Here is a 17241-nt window from a genome sequence, read left to right as displayed (position 1 = left end):
TTCTTAAGACACAAGAACTATATTATGGAATAAAGACATCAAAATAATTATGAGATAAACAAATGATCAGTCTAAAAAACAATTTTTCACTCAGACATACTTCCTTTTTTTAGGTCATTGTTGCATTACAAACGTATTAGATGTTTCTTTCTAGTCTCTGAGTGGATTAATTTTTTTAGTTACTCTTGTGAATGCAGTAGTCACCAATGACAAGCATTTACTGGCTTTGCTATCCATAGTAACTGAGATCCAGTGCTTCAGAAATCTCCAGTGGAGTCTGATAAACCTGCATTTATAGCTGGCAATGATATTTACAGACCATGAGCACTTGGATAAGCTACTTAACCTTCAGGACCTTGGTTTCCTTATTTGCAGATTAAGGAAGATTTTATTTACTTCACAGATTTGACGTGAAGAGTACTGTACATGAGACTGTGTGCAAAAGCAAAGTGAAGATTTCGGGAATATTTTCTACAGTTAATTTCAATTAAGTAAAAATTGATATACACAGAACTTAAAATCTAGATTGTTTAAAAATATGTCCATAACTTACTTATATATATATATGGTCCTCAGATGAAAACAATTTATATATATATAAAAGTATAAGGTCACTAATTTTTGTTATAGCTTTTAAACTTTTTTACTTTATGAATATTTGTGGTTTAAATATTTAAAGTGACATGTCATATAAAGCTATAACTAAAAGTTATTTTGCAGCTATAATCTTACTGAATTTCCTAAAAGGAAAAATGTCTTCCCTTAATAAAAATTTCCATAACTTATGCATAAAATTAAGGTTAAGTATTTGCTTTTATGTGACAGAAATCCTGCAAAAGATTTTAAAAATATCAAGTGTTAACTATTAATTTGATTTAAAGTGTGCATTTTAAATATAAATTTGCATTTGTGGTGTAAAATAGTTTATGTTTTAAACCTTTTGAAAACAATTTTTATTCTAGCTTTACAAGTTTTCTTTACAGTATAGTTTTTGATACTGAAAAAACCTTAATATTTTCAAGATAAATTTGAATCAATAGTTAGGGAATACATTCATATGAATGGTTAAAAATTATTTAGATATAGAAGATAATGGAAAACTGTTGCTTACAGAAAAGAGATGACATGGGATAAAACTGAATAATTTCAGAATAAAGATATAATAAAGGAAGCCAATTAGTTACTAAGAAAATGTATAGTGTCATAAATCACAAAATAGATTCTGGTGTCTCATCTACTGTGGGACTAAAATCTGGATATTACTGTTATCTCCCATACCCCATCTCATCTCAGAGGATATAAAAAGATGTCTTACTAAACTATTCTATTCATAAATATAGTGATAATCTTCTATCATCAGCAGGACAAAGTAGAAAAGGACTGGTCATTGAGAAGAACCAATTTGTCGTCTCATCTGTTAGTTTTAATTCGTTTTTTTTTTTTTTTCACGTGAACACCAAGATATTAACAAATGCTTCACTTCCCCTGATATATTTTTTCATTTGTCTTGATTTAAAGTAATTCTACTACCTGTTGAAATAATTTTTAATTAATTGAAAACCAAAATCAGAGAATCAATGCACATCTCAAAATCATGAGCTGAAACTGCAGAGAGACAAACATCTTTATTTTTAAATTATCAAGTGCATTCACAAGACAGAAAAAAACAAGCTTGTACAAGGGTGACTCAAGTTGCCCAGGCCCAGCTGTATGCGTCCAGAACAACGAAAGTTTGGCACGATCAGAACAGACCTCTGTGTTGACGGCTGAGGGCTTCAGCTGGCATCAGTGCTGCTCTTTTAAAACACATCTTTTTATTTTTTCTCAAAAAAAAAAAAAAAAAAAGAAGTCTCACAGCAGGGTCATGTTTACCAATTTTTATGCTTCTACAACATGTGCAGGGATAGAGCCAAATATATTTTTACTAGAAATTTCACACTGGGTATACATCTGGGCAAAATTTACACCTCAATGCCCAGCACTTTTTCTCACTTCTTATTTTAATGGAATTTGGTAAATAAGTTTTATATTAGTTTTGATCTTATTGGGGCTAAATATTTTATTGATAGACAGCATATAATTGAGAAAGAAGAGTCAAGAACAAAAAAATGAATTTTCCTATTATACCAAACTTCAAAAAATATAGTCATATAGTAATGACACTGTTATTGTGGAACTAAAAAATAAATAATGCAATATAATAATTAAAAAACAAATATTAAAAATAACAAATAATATAAATATATAAATTACTTATATTCTTAAATATGAACTGCCTTTTTTTAAAAATAAAAAAATTTAGAACACTGTTGTCAGTCCAGCCCAAAATCACTTTTAGATTAGGTGTATCAAGTTACATATACGATTCACTGAAAAGAAACACAAATGTTTAATTCTAAAAAGCAGACTTCCTTTTAATGCCTTTGTTACTAGGACCATTTTGAACACACAATATTCTGAAGCTGCTTATCTTTTAAATAAAGTTAGTTTTAAAAGCAGATACTTCATATTCTGAGCATAACATCACACATATAACCACAATACAGATACAATAATACTGAATGATTACTTAATGGATATTCTAACAATGCAAACACTTTTTATTCACATTTGCTGCATAGCAATTACATTTTTTTCTTTATTGGTTTTCCAACAGTGGTAATGCAATTTTGATGTAGTTACTGATAATACAAGTACTAATACTTTGACCAACAACAATTACAACAATAGTCTGTAACAATTAAGCTCAAAGACCACATTGATTTCTCCACCCACCTCTCTTCTGATTTTTCATAAGGATAAGAAGTAGTGGATTCTTCCTTTCTTCCTTTTTATCTGAAAATCTGATCTCTAAAGAAGAATTCTACTTGATTTAATTTGTCATTTCATTTCTGTGTATTTGGTTGTGTCTTCATTCTTCTTCATCTCTTTACTAAGGAGAAAAGTACACAAAAAGTACTAAATGTGTCTTTGGTCACAACATATGTTAGTGTGCCCAGGCAACAGCACAAGTAAGAAAAAGATATTGTACAACACACACACACACAACCAAATAAAATGAAAATATTAGTTACCTATCTTATAGCTTGTCTCTCTAACATACTGTTTCATTGTGTCATTAACAATTTAAGGCTTGTTTAAGCATTGAGAAGATAAGCGAAAAGAAACTTCTCATCTAGAGACTGGAAGAAATACAAACTCTGGGTAACTTTCAGAAGTTAAGGGCAGGCAATTAGAGTATGTAAAGTTCTTCCATTGTTCAATGAGGAAAAAAAAATCATCATGGATGTTACTTCAGTGTTAGTGATTAGCAAAGACACAGACCGCTTCATTAATAGCATGCTTTCATTTAGTCTATGGCTGTGTCTACTTTTATAATTGAGTTAGTTATTATTTTTCAAAATTAATTTAAAAACTGATTTCATTTTTGACCTAAGGCAGCTTTGCTATAAAACAAATTATACCATTAATAAAATCAAGAACCAGTATGCAGATGAGACAAGAGGCTGCTTCCTTAGGGATCACATGGTAGGTGCTCTACAAGTAAGGCACAGTAAGTGAGTGGGTTGAACCTGAACTTTTTAATGTAATTAACCGTACAGCACTATGGAACATCTGTCTTTCCTCTAAGCAGAGAGGCCATAACTTGATGCCCCTTAGAAACAACCTAGCTGAAGCTTGATTGAATGAGGGTAAGATGGTGAAGGTGACTGAACTCCATTGAACATTCCTGAGAAAGGCCATGGCTGGCACATGTGTAAGAAAGGGCAGAGCGAACCATTCCCTAAGTGCTCTCCCTGGGGCTCAGGCAGGTCAGTGAACATCTGTGCTTTCAGGAACAAGTCCAGTCTTATGTAAATGGTGACATTATTTTTTTTTGTATCCAAGAAAAATGTATATAAAGAGAAAAAAAATTATTTATCAGCACAAGTTTCCTGATTTTAACTTTGTTAAATGGAGCTATAGAGCTTGTATTACATATGGAAGCCCAAAAATATGTTCAAGAGAAGCTCATAAAAGCATCTGAAGCTAAGTATAAAAAGGTACAGATATGGCATGACAAGATACAATATCACTAGGGGCCAAAATGTATCATATATTTCCCTTTTCATATATATTGAGGAAAAGTATGTGAAACTTGCCCCAAGTTAGGGTCTGATAAAAATGGAAAAAAAAGTAGTAAAAGCTCAAATTAGTGCAGGGCGCAAGTTACATAGAGACCCTAAAAACTTTCGCAAAGGACAGAGGAAGATAAAAGGATCTTAGAGGAAGACTGTCACAAAACAAAATGAGGAGTTCATGGTAATGGTAGGAGAAAAAGGAAGAAGAAAAACAGAAAAGGGAAGGGGAGACAAGGGGGAGACGAACAGCTGGAAATTAGTGAGATGGATCCTGCAGGTGCAGAAGATGTAGGACAAGTTAAATGAATCAGGTGGAGACTGCACTGTGAGAAATAAACAAAGAAGCCAGGAGGACCCTCAGGAAGGGGAACCAAAAAGAAATTTCAGCAGAAAAAGCTGAAGTAGGCAGCAAAGGAAACATCTTTAAGAGAAATGATTTAGACTAAGAAGAGGAACAAACACATTGGATGGAGAATGACAAAGACTGTCCATGAGAGGAAGAAAAGGGACAGGATAAAGGAAAAAGAGCAGAGATGGTCAAGTGTGCACCTCTGATCACTGAAAATCAAGAGTGGTGCTTGGCATGACATCTGCTGACAGCACAGCCGCCTTCCAGTTGAGAGATAGCAGGGGTTTGCTTAAGATGGTAGAAAGATCATCTGACCTAAACAACATGAAAAATCCAGGTCCCTCCCTTCTCTGAGGCACAAAGTACCACAGCTAACAAAGGAAGAGAGTTAACAAAGCAAGGCATTTTAAAAGGCACTTCAGATGAAAAGAAAAAGGAAATCTATGTAGCAAGACTATGAAAATGAATATGAAACTAGGTTGTGTGTGTGTGTGTGTGTGTGTGTGTGTGTGTGTGTGTGTGTTAGGTGTAAAAAATAAGATTCAGAACAATCCTGGGCCCTATCCCATAAGAAATTCATTACAATATATATTCCCCAAAGGTGTGCTTCTATGGCCAGACACCATGATAGGTGCCGAGAAAAAAAGTGTTGAGTGTGTTAAGGCCTTTGCCCATAAGCACTGTGACCACCTGCAGTCTAATCAGAGATAACAGACAAACAAATCACCCTGAACTTGGAGCCAAGAGACCTTATTCTAGTTAAGGTACTAGTGCTTGTGACTGAGACTTTGGTATCTTAAGTGTAGAAAGAAGAGACTGCATTAAAGAATTTCTGAAATTACTTTCATTTTCAAAGAAATGATCAACTAGTATGTATAAATGAGAGAAAAATAAGAAAATACATAAATGAAAAAGAAATCACCACAATCTCACTACTCAGAGAACTAACATCTTTTTATGTATATTTTTCAGTATTTTATGTATGTTGGGAAAACATATAACGGCGGCAGCACCCCAGAAAAAAACCCCAACATGGCGTCTAATGACCCTCTTTCCCTCTTTGTTTTTTTCACTGGCGCGAAACGTTACTGCAGGCGCCAATGTTCAAACCCTGCTGGTGGGAAGCCTTAGCCCCAATTAGAATTAACTTCTTGGGCTCCGGAACTGACATATGGAAGAGCTTGCCAATAAATGGGCAACCTGTTATCTACCTCAGCCCTTGCTACCTCTCCTTAGATCTATATAAACACACAGCCTTTTGTAATAAAGCGGAAACCTCTTTGGTGATCTGTGTTGTGTGGTGTGGCTTCTTCCAGTCTCAAAATGTATATAACATATAAAAACTATTTTGTATTCATCTTTTAAACTTAAAAATCTTATTATACTCATCATATTCCCCAAAGGTGTGCTTCTATGGCCGGACACCATGGTAGGTGCTGGGAGAAAAAGTGTATGTTATGGTCTCTAACATTTAAACATATTATAATTTAATCGACCCTCTATTCATGAAAGTTGAGTTTTTTTCCTTCTGTTTTTAAAATATCTTTTCTGATTTTTATCACCTTTAACCAAATCTTTCCATTTGTACTTGAGTATCTTCCTATAGTAGACCCCTTTAAGTAAAACTGTCAGGTTAAAGTACATAAACTTTTTGTTTGTTTTGAGATGGAGTCATGCTATGGTTGAGCAGGCTGCCCTCAAATGATCTTCCTGCCTCAGTTTCCCCAGTAATTTGGGACCACAGGCATTAAGCACTGTGCCTGGCTACATATAGATTTTGAAAACTTTTTATTAAAAAACATAACAGGGGCTGGGGCTCAGCATTAGAGCGCTTACCTAGCATGTGTGAGGCCCTGGGTTTGATCCTTAGCACCACATAAGAATAAATAAATAAAATTAAGGTACTGTGTCCATCTACAACTAAAAAAAAAAGTATTAAAAAAAAGAAGAAGAATCTATCCTTCACAAAGAACAAGTCAATCTCATCCTATTACTAATAGTGCAAAAGGATACCCACTCTCCCATATTTTCATCACTACTAAATTCTAAGTTTTGAATCATATTTTATGAGGTGAAAAAATATATTTTTATTGTTTTAATTTCCAATAAATTTTCTCACTAGAATGCAAACATTTTTCATGTTTATTGCCACGTATTCCTTTGTCCTAAATACATCCTTTGACAATTTTTCTATGGATGCATTTCTTTTCCTTAGTATTTTAGAGCTTTCTGTGTGTTATGGGTATGAATCTTTTAGGTAGAATTCTTCTCCATTCAAGGTATTGTTTATTTAAACATTTTATGGCCTTTTTTCTTTTTAAAATGCCTAATTTTAAAGTTCCTATTACTTAAACTTAAAAATCAGCTTAAAAATGTGTCTTAGCTGGGGAGAGAGGCATATGTCCATAGTCCTACCTACTTAAGAAGCTGAAGCAGGATGATCACTTACCTCCAGGAGTTTTGAGGCCTACCTCCGCAATAGCGTGAGGACCCATCTCAACATTGTCTAATTCTGGCATAAATGTTAAAGAATTACTCCTTAACCCATAATTACACAACTATTCCTCTATATGCTTCCTGTACAATTAGATTTTATTTTTTTTTACAATTAAAATATTTTGAGTCCAGGGGTGCTAGACCACCAAGCAACATCCTCAACCCTTTTTATTTTTTGAGATAGGGTCTTGCTAAGTTGCCCAGGCTGTCCGTGAACTTCAGATTCTCCTGCCTTAGCCTCCTGGGTAGCTGGGATTATGGTCATATGGAGACTACAAATGAAATTTAAAGATAGTTTATGGAGTTGAGCTGATTGTTGCCAGCTACTCAGGAGGCTGAGTCAGGAGGATCAGATTTGAGGCTAGCCTGGATAACTTAGTGAGACTCTGTCTCAAAAAAAAAAAAAAAAAAAGGGCTGGGGATGTGGCTCAGTGATTAGAATCCATATGGAAAACCGAGTAGATATGTTCAATCTCCAGTACCAAACATATACAAAAAGAGAGAGAAAAAAAGAATCCATATGGAAAATATGAATCCAGTTTTAGGAAAGTGAAAAAAATCATACACGTAAACATGAATAGAGAGCTGTAACATTTCATTTTCAACAGACCGATTTTTTTTTTTTGTTGTTGTTGTTAGAGGGGATTGAAACTGGAGCACTTTACCACTGAGCTACATCCCAAGCCCTCTTCATTTTTTATTTTAAGGTGGCCTCACTAAATTGCTTAGGGCCAGGCTAAATTGCCCAGGTTGGACTCAAAATTGTGCTTCTCCTGCTTTAACCTTCTGAATTGCTGGGATTATAGGCATGGGCCACTGAGCCCAGGAAGACCAATTTCTCTTCTTCCTAAAGAGAAAATAAAGCCTTCTGATAGGACTACTCCCAAGTACTCCCTACCAGAAAATGTCATTCAAACACATTTCTCCACTCTGCCATCTCAGAGGCAAAAGCAATTCTGTAATTCCTTAAGATCCAGAGTTTATGCCCAGGCTCCCAAACCTTGAAGGGCTCCTCCTCAGGCGGTACTGTTCTCTGAGTTTGTGAATGTTCTTATCATTCTCCTCTTTATAAGGATCTTCTCTATACTCAGTGCTTCCTAGTATTTAGTTCAATCTTTTCTTTGTCTGGAGTTTTGGAAAGTAAGTCTATACTGACAGTCTTTTCCTTTGAGGCTAAGGATACCTGATTTATGCTTCCAGGACCCTCTATCAAAACTATCTTCTCCAGCTGGGTGTGGCAGCACATGCCTGTAATCCCAGTGACTCAAAAAGATCCAAAGTTCAAGGACAACCTCAGTAAGTAAGCGAGGCCTTAAGCAACTTAGCAAGACCCTGTCTCAAAAAATAAATAAATAAATAAATAAATAAAAAGGGCTGGGGACATGATGCAGTGTCTAAGTGCCCTTTGGTTGAACCCCCAGTAACAAACAAATAAAAAACTAAACAAAAATCCCAACTATCTTCTCCAAGGCCACAAATGGACTGTGGGCTATGAATTCCAAAGGGCATTTGTCAGTCCTTATGTCACCTCTCCTCTTCCTGGCATTTATCATTGTTGACCATATCCTTCCTAAGTCTTTCCCTATTCACTGTACAACACAATCTTCTCCTGGTTTTCTTACCTCTATTAGGGTAACTTTTCGGCTTGTTTGCTCATTCTTCTTCACCTGCAAGTCCGTTTTGTGTCCTCGGTCCTCACGGCTCTGTTCTTTGCCCATTTCAGAACTACAGGAATGAAAGAGGGGACAAGGAGCAGTAAGAAAAGTGTTGTCATAGTTCAGAGAAGGTTTTGATCTGGTGAAGTGACAGTGGGAATAAAAAGGGGGACAAATGGGAGGATCTGAGTGAGAAAACCGTTTGGTAGAACTGTAAGAGAAATTATCTACGGAAGACAGAGAGAAAGTATTACCTCTTATCTTAACCTCCATGAGGGATAAGAATAAAACAAATTTCATCTCTTCTCTGAAAAAACATTAGATGTCTGGGAAACTCAAAAAGTTTTATCAACTTAGATGGAAGAAAGAAGAGAAGGAAGTTTGTGCATATGTAAGCTGTAACATCCTGACCTGTGGAATGGCAATGGAGCCTTTCAAATAACCCAATGGTAATAGTCACAAAGTTATAAAACCACGTAACTGTAGCTATATGGGAATACGTAGCGGTGCAATTTATGTTAGGAAAAAGAACATAAAAACAATGAAATAAGAGAAACTGAAAAAAGAAGACCACATATTTTCTTTAGAATGTCCAGGAATTATGGGTAACACTCAGGTAGAGCTTAAAGAAGATGCAAGAATTTAAAAATCTGGTAATTGTAGGACTGAACAGGGAGGGATCTTATGGACAAAACTGTATTTCTTCAAAATTCATGTTAAAGCCCTAACCCCTCTTGTGACTGTAATTGAAAACAGGGTCTCTTAGGGAGGTAATTAAGGTTGAATAAGGTCATGAGGGTGGGGTCCTAACCCAGTATAACCGGTCTTTATTTTTTTAAAAATCTTCACAAAACAATTATTTAAAACCATGTTTAAAGTTTAATCTACATCATTTACAACATGCATAGCAATGAAAAATGAGATGCCTAAATGATTTCTGCAAATATTGACACTAAATAAAAAAATGCCTTCTCATTGTTGGACCTTTCTCAAATAAGACACAATGGGGATCTGTCAAACAAAACATTTGGAAAATGAGGTTTTTTTTTCTATAACTACATTTGTTAGGGTTTGCCATCATATCCTATCAACATATTTTACATAAGTAGGAATAGAACTGTGTTACTGGAATACTACAGAGTACTATCAAAATTATATACCTTTATTTTTATAAATAGCATGAAATATTATTGAATATATCTGTCGTCTCACGTTATGCCAGCAGATCTGAATGGGTACTTTTGAAAATTTAATTAATTTAGATTTTTAAGCACATTGTTTTTCTTTTTCTTATTGGTTCTTTTTAGTTATATAAGACAGCAGAATTTATTTTGATATAATTATACAAGCATGGAACATATCTTATTCTAGTTAGAGTTCTATTCTTATGGATGTACATCATGGTGGGATTCACTGTGTTGCTTTCATATATGTACACGGGAAAAGTATGTCAGATTCATTCCACTGTCTTTCCTTTGTTTACCCCCTCTCTTCCTTTCTTCCATTCCCCAATGTCTATTAATTTATTGCACTTCTATTCTTCCCTTCACCCACCACCCTTTATTGTGGGTTAGCTTCCACCTATCAGAGAAAACATTTCACCTTTGGGTTTTGGGACCGGCTTACTAAACTTAGCATAAGTCTCCAAATCCATCCATTTGTTGGCAAATGTCGTAAAGTCATTCTTCTATCATAGAACACCTAGGTTGGTTCCACGGCTTAGCTATTGTGAAATGAGCTGCTATAAACATTGATGTGGATGCGCCACTGTAGTATGCTATTTTTACTCCTCATACTGAGGAGTGGGCTAACTGGGTCAAATGCTGGTTCCATTCAAAGTTTTTTGAGGACTCTCCATACTGCTTTCCAGAGTGGTTACACCATTTGCAGTCCCATCAGCAATTTGTAAGTGTATATTTATCCCCTCATCCTTACCAACATTTATTGTTACTTGTATGTATTCTTGATAAATTTAGAAGGAGGGGAAGAGACACATATTCTCTGAAGTAGGGAAGAGGTCACTAAAGATGCAGTGCAAAGGTGGCCATCTATAAGCCAGGAAGAGAAGACTAGAAACCAATCCTGTTGATATCTTGATCTAGCCTTCATAACTATGTGCATACAAATTTCTGTTGTTTAAGCCACCTGCAAGTTTGTGGTATTCTGTTATGGCAGCACTAGTAGTATTTAAATGAAGTAATTAAAATGAAGTCAAGATGAGTGAGAATAGAAAGGTTAGAAATTACAAGAATAAAACCAAATGAAGTTCATACTTTCAGCTTTATCTGCAAGGAAATGATGTTCTGAAGTAAAAGCTCCAGTGTCTGCGGAAGCCAGGGTGATAAGGTGAAAAGGGAAGCAAGCCAAGGACAATACTAATAGCAATAACAATACAGTGGACTATGGCAAACTGGAGAGTGGATGACCCATCTAAAGGGGAAAGTCCACTATTTCAGCTTCAGCTGATGGATGTCATGAGAAAATGTGGAATTGTGGTCTAGAATTTTGAATTATTTTCAAAGGAAGTCATAAATCTGCATTTCTTACAGGTAAAAACTTTCTATATTTGGAAGAATGATAAAGTTACACACACACACACAAACACAAAAGGACTCAACTAAAGATATCAGGACTATATCTGGCTCACAGCCCTGCTTCTGGTCTATATATGTTCTAGGTGCATACATTTGCTGGCCTGAGGGTATGCTGTGAACTTCTACATTTTTGTGTCTTAGTTCTTGCTATCTTTCTGATTTCTACGTTGTTCTTTTCTTGTTCACCCCATCTCTATATGGTCATAGAGGCTTAAAAAGCTGCCATCCATTTTTCATTTTACCTAACCACAGAAGAAAATCAGATGGTAGTAACCCTATTCTCCTTTCATCTCCCCCAATCAATCAAACAGCTGCCTTGAAAAAAACATACAACATCTGGCCTTTTGCTGAAAGCCAAAATGGAGGAACAGGGACCAGATTCATCTTTCACCTAAAACAACAACATTAAAAACTAATCAAAATATAAGAAACAATAATTTTCAAGACATTGACTCACAAGCAATTAAGGACAATGATCCTCAAGAGAAGGAAAATGAACATGAAAAGCATATAGCTTGGTGTCTTGAGAATTTCCAGGTAAGGCCCTAGGAAGGAGACTCCCTGAATGATAGGTGAGACTCTGGGGAGTTCAAGTTGGCTAGAGTTCACAGAATGACAGAAAAGGAGAGAGAGAGAGAGAGAGAGAGAGAGAGAGAGAGAGAGAGAGAGAACGTCATGGTGAGAGAACCTGAAGATCTGCAAAGGTTCCTCCTCATGTACTCAGCAGAGTACTAACAAGCACAGGCACTCAAGGAACAGTGCCTATCCCTACTAGCAATGAACAGAAGCTCTCCCTGAGAAAGCCCAGACATTGGACATACAGGAGTAAAACCTAAAATTTTCAAAGAACTAAGGCAAATCATTTCTAAAGAATGAAATGAAAGTATGAGAAAAATGTCATATTAAATAGAAAATATTAGTAAAGAAGAAGTAATACTAAATCTATACAAATTCTTCCATAAAACTGAAAAACTGGGAATTCTTTCCAATTCATTCCAGGAGGCCAGTATTATCCTGTTACCAAAAGTAGACTAAGACATTACAAGAAAACTGCAGATCCCCATTTCTCATGAACAAAATGCATGTACTTCTAAATAAAATTTTAGCAAATCAATCCAACAATTTATAAAAAGGATAACATACCACTATTGAGTAGAATTTGTCCTACAAATGGAAGATTGGTTATCAGTGTTTGGAAAAATTAATGTATTTCACTATATTAAGAAATTTAAAAAAATCATATGATTATAGCTGTCCAAATCTCAAATGGGATCTGCAAATGCTAAAGTCCCTTATATAAAATGATGACATTTGCATATAACCTATGCACATCCCACTTTAAACCATCTCTAGATTATCTGTAGCAACTATTACAATATAAATGCTATGCAGTCCTTATACTATGTTGTATAGGGAATAATGAGAAGAAAATAGTCTATACATTTCCAGTACAGATGTAATTTTTTCGCTCAAATATTTTTGATCTGTGGATGACTGAATCCAACAGATGTGGAATCAGCAGATACAAAAATGGGTACAGTGGGCAGACTATACTTAACAGATGTAGAAAAAGCATTTGACAAAAATATAACATCTGTTCCTGCTAAAAACTGCCAACAAACTAATAAATAAAGAAAACTACTTGATAAAAGGTATTTATAAAAGACATGACAACATTATCCTTTAATGATGAGACCGAATGCTTTTCCTACTCAATTTCCATAAGATCAGGAATAAGACAACAATGTGTACTCTTATCATTTCTAGTCAACTTCATACTAGAATTTAATCAGTACAATCAGCAAGAAAAAGAAAAGACAAGTTGTTTTAATATCACTAATTTTTGGGCAAAAGATGTGAACAGACATTTGGTCAAAGATATATACATCTATATATATGGAAGATAAGTGCATAAAAAAATGTGCAACATCATTAGTTGTTAGGGATATGCAAATTCAAACCACAATGAGATACATCTACAAATTAGAATGGGTACAATTACAAAGACTGGCTATACCAAGTATTAGTGAGGAAGTAGAACTCTCATACATACTGGTAGAACTGTAAAATAGTACAATCATTTAAAAGACATATTTGGAAAACAATATAGTAGTTTATTAAAAATTTAAGCATAAAACAATTATATGATCCAACTGTTCCATTCCTACATATTTTACCCAACAAAACTGAAAGCATGTATTCACAAAAAGACTTAAACAAGAATGTGAATATCAGCTTTGTATGTAATGACCTCAAGCTGGAAACAATCCAAAGACCACTGAATAGGCAAATGAGAAAAACAAACTGTGGTATTTAAAACTCTAGAAAGTGAGAAAGAAATGATTAGTGATTGCAATGAGATGAAAGTTAGGGAAGGGAAGAAGTAGAAGGGAGAAATTATAAAACGAATATGAGAATTCTTGAGAGTTAATTGTGGTAATAGTTTATGGGTGTGTATGTCAAAACTTAAACTGTACTTTAAATATATGCATTTATTGAATATCTATTATTATTTTTATTCAAAGTATTAGAAATATGTATGTGTACAAAAAACTGATCTCTTCTTTTTTTTTTTTTACAATTTTAATATTTTTTTTTTTTTTTAGTTTTCGGCGGACACAACATCTTTGTTTGTATGTGGTGCTGAGGATCGAACCTGGGCTGCACGCATGCCAGGAGAGCGTGCTACTGCTTGAGCCACATCCCCAGCCCCTGATCTCTTCTTACTAACTTCATTATTACCCCTCTTTTTCAAGGCAGCATCAACTTCAATATTATCTTAACTGGTCTCTCTGGTTCCATACTTGTCCATTAATACCTATATTTGCCTAAAATGTCAGAATGATCCTGTTAAATTCTAAGCCACTCCCTCTTTTAATGGCATCCTATTTCATTTAGTGTAAAAGTCTTGCTACCTTTCCTGATCTCAGGAACTCTTTCCCAATTGTTTACTTTACTCCAGAAACTCCAGCAATTTCCTTTCTGTTCCTTTATGATACGAGGTATATTCCTGCCTCAGGGCTTTTTACACTTGCTCTCCACATGTTCACACCATTCATTTCCCTTTTTCCTTCCACTTTTCTTAGTGAGACCTTCTCTGTCACTCCTATTTAAAACTGCAGGCTTCAATTTTCCTCTCTGTACCTATGATTTATGTTTCTCCATAGCATAGCTCATATCTGACATAGACATTTAACTTATTTTACATATAAATAAATAAAATGTTAGCTCTTTGTGGCCAGGATTTATGTGTTCACTGTTGTGTCCCTAGTGCCTAGAACATTGAGATATGGTAGTGCTCAGCAAATCTCTACTTAGCAAATGACTACACATAGTCTGTCTTCCTTGGCAGATTGAGCACTCCTCCAAGATGCATACTGTATATCATTTATTAATGGATTTCAGTGCCTAGCACAATACCTAGTGCAGAGAACAGATGCCTAGTGCAGAAAACAGATGATCCACATTTCCTCCACTGCACTGATGCTCACACATGAACCACTGCCGTTTACCTGGAAATGATGCTCCTGATTGTTCCTCTTTATAGCAGTAGCATCAAAGTCTAGAACAAGGGCTGGGGTTGTAGCTCAGTGGTTGAGTGCTTGCCTAGCATGTGTGAGGCACTGGGTTTGATCCTCAGTACCACATAAAAATAAACAAAATAAAGGTATTGTGTCCTTCTACAACAACAATAAAAAATTTTAAAAAAAGGGCTGAAACAAGACCAAATTCCTGATGTTTGCTCAGGCTCATGTAAAATGCTGAGCAAACACAGTAAGATATATCTCCTAGTCCCACCTTCCAATCATCTGTGGCTCTCCAAACTCCCTCATACCGCATTCTTTGAGAGCCATAATCTTTAGCTTGATTTTTCTTCTATTGCAAATCCCCAATCCCAAACCACCAATTAGCAATTCTCCTTCCACTCTTCCCTTGCTAGCTTCCCCTATCTTTACCGTGATTTGCTTCTTCAGTCTGAAATACCTGCTTCCTTCTTGTATCACATGCAAAAGCCCTATTAAGTCAAAGCTCAATTTAAGCCTTACTACCCACAGAGGCCTTCCCAAGCTACTTGACTTCTCTCTTCCTGTAATTACAACACGTTTCACACCATTTTGCACCCAACTGCATAGTTTGTTTCCTTCAAAATGCTTATTTCTATTTCCTCATCTAACGTGTGAATACTTTTTTATATCTCTCAATGTACCAAGCTCAGTGCTGAGTATACTGTGGTGTCACATGTTACAATGGATTGTTTTGATTTCAGAAATAGAGGGCAGTGAGCAGGATAAAGGCTGAAAATTGAATAATAAACAACTTAGAAAAGTTGCAAGTGGCATACTTATGAAGAAAAAAAAATTAGCCTAGTAGAGGAGGAATATTATAAAGATGGACAAATATATGCAGTGGAAGGGTGATAGAATACTTGGCACTAATGGCTGTGCTATATTTCATTCATTCAGTTGGCATTTGAGTGTTTAAAAATAAAGGACTTCAATAATGATTGACTATCTGAATTAATCTCTCTGACCAAAGCTTTTAATGGCATAAAGCCTTCTAATGTTAAAAACCAGAAAACCAAAACCCAACAAAACTCAATATACAATATGTGAATAGCTAGAGAATACTAGTATTACTTAATAAGGATTATAACTATTTATAGAAGTTTCATTACAAACTCCAACTTGGGCACCAGTTAATAAATGAAGAACCTGCATGTGGTATAAATGGTGGAAATTAAAGACTTTCAAGAAAATTAACCTATAAAAGTTTCTTCTTGATATCTAAAAATAAAATGTGGCTTTGTTAAAATGAAGATAAATGTGTACATGGAATTGACTGCCATCCTCCTCCCCCACCCAAAGAATAAGCAAGATAGGAAACAAACAAAAATTTAGCCCTTGTCCATTTACTTGGGTACAATGGACTCATTTTAGGTACATTAAAGAAATGACTTCTCTATACATTCTGGGTTAGTTTTCCATCATCATCTTGACTACAGTTTTCAACTCATGAGAAATCTATCTTAATTCAGTCTTTTTTTTTTTTTTTAAAGAGAGAGTGAGAGAGGAGAGAGAGTGAGAGAGAGAGAGAGAGAGAATTTTTAATATTTATTTTTTAGTTCTCGGCGGACACAACATCTTTGTTGGTATGTGGTGCTGAGGATCGAACCCGGGCCGCACGCATGCGAGGCAAGCGCGCTACCGCTTGGGCCACATCCCCAGCCCCTTAATTCAGTCTTACTTCTAAGAAATTATAAGTATGGGGAAGGCCCAAAGACTTGTTTATCTAAAGGACATATTTGACATTCTTATGAAACTAAAAAATTTCAAAAAGTTCTTAAGTGAGTTCTATGCAAAAAGAAAAGCTAAGCTAAAAATAAAGGTATTGTGTCCATCTACAACTAAAAAAAAAATACATTAAAAAAAAGAGAGAAGCTAAAAAAAATACATTAAAAAAAAAAGAGAGAAGCTAAGCTATCCTGATAGCCTTTAAAAACTGAGATGTCTCTGAGCTTTAATTTGGAGGGCATGGTGTGGATCTGTGTATCACCTGAGAATAGCTACTCAGAGTGGTCAGAGTTGTATGTGTAAAAGACATTGTTTCATTTATATATTTAATAAAAAGTTTTTTTTTTTTGCAGTGCTTGGGATTAAACTTGGGGCCTCACACATGCTAGACAAGTACTCTACCACTGAACAAGCTCAAGTTCTAAAAAATGTTATAAAACATGTTCAAAGACAGAATATTGTTCCTCTAATATACTAATATGGTCATTGATTTGGTTACTGAAACAGTCCTTCTTCTATCAGTTTACTTTATATATGTGTAATTTGTCATTGGGTATAAACTTCTTAGGGTCAGAGATTTTACTATCTAGTATTATGTAAAATTTAAATTTTCAGAGATTGGAACTGAAAACATACTTGGCAGATCAAAACAAAAACCTTAAAGACCTGGGTATGTGTTTGTATTGTGGGACAGGTGGAGGGAGAGCATAGAAAGGAGCAGACTGGAATTAAGAG

General features: G+C 35.1%; 1 protein-coding gene across 1 annotated transcript in view; it reads right to left on the bottom strand.

The window, feature by feature from the left end:
• Positions 1-1624: 1624 nt before the first annotated feature.
• Positions 1625-17241, bottom strand: part of LOC308648894 (jouberin) — a 182631-nt gene continuing 167014 nt past the window's right edge. The window contains exons 25-26 of the mRNA XM_081294039.1: positions 8589-8691; positions 1625-2932 (exon numbers count right to left, since the gene is read on the bottom strand). Of these exons, the coding sequence (XP_081150165.1) occupies positions 2930-2932; positions 8589-8691 (106 nt within the window). The 3' untranslated portion in view covers positions 1625-2929. The remainder of the gene's footprint in view (positions 2933-8588; positions 8692-17241) is intronic.

This window comes from Spermophilus citellus, assembly GCF_964194105.1.
Source record: "Spermophilus citellus genome assembly, chromosome: 5".
Classification (NCBI taxonomy): Eukaryota; Metazoa; Chordata; class Mammalia; order Rodentia; family Sciuridae; genus Spermophilus; species Spermophilus citellus.
This window is presented reverse-complemented; position numbering and strand designations above follow the sequence as displayed.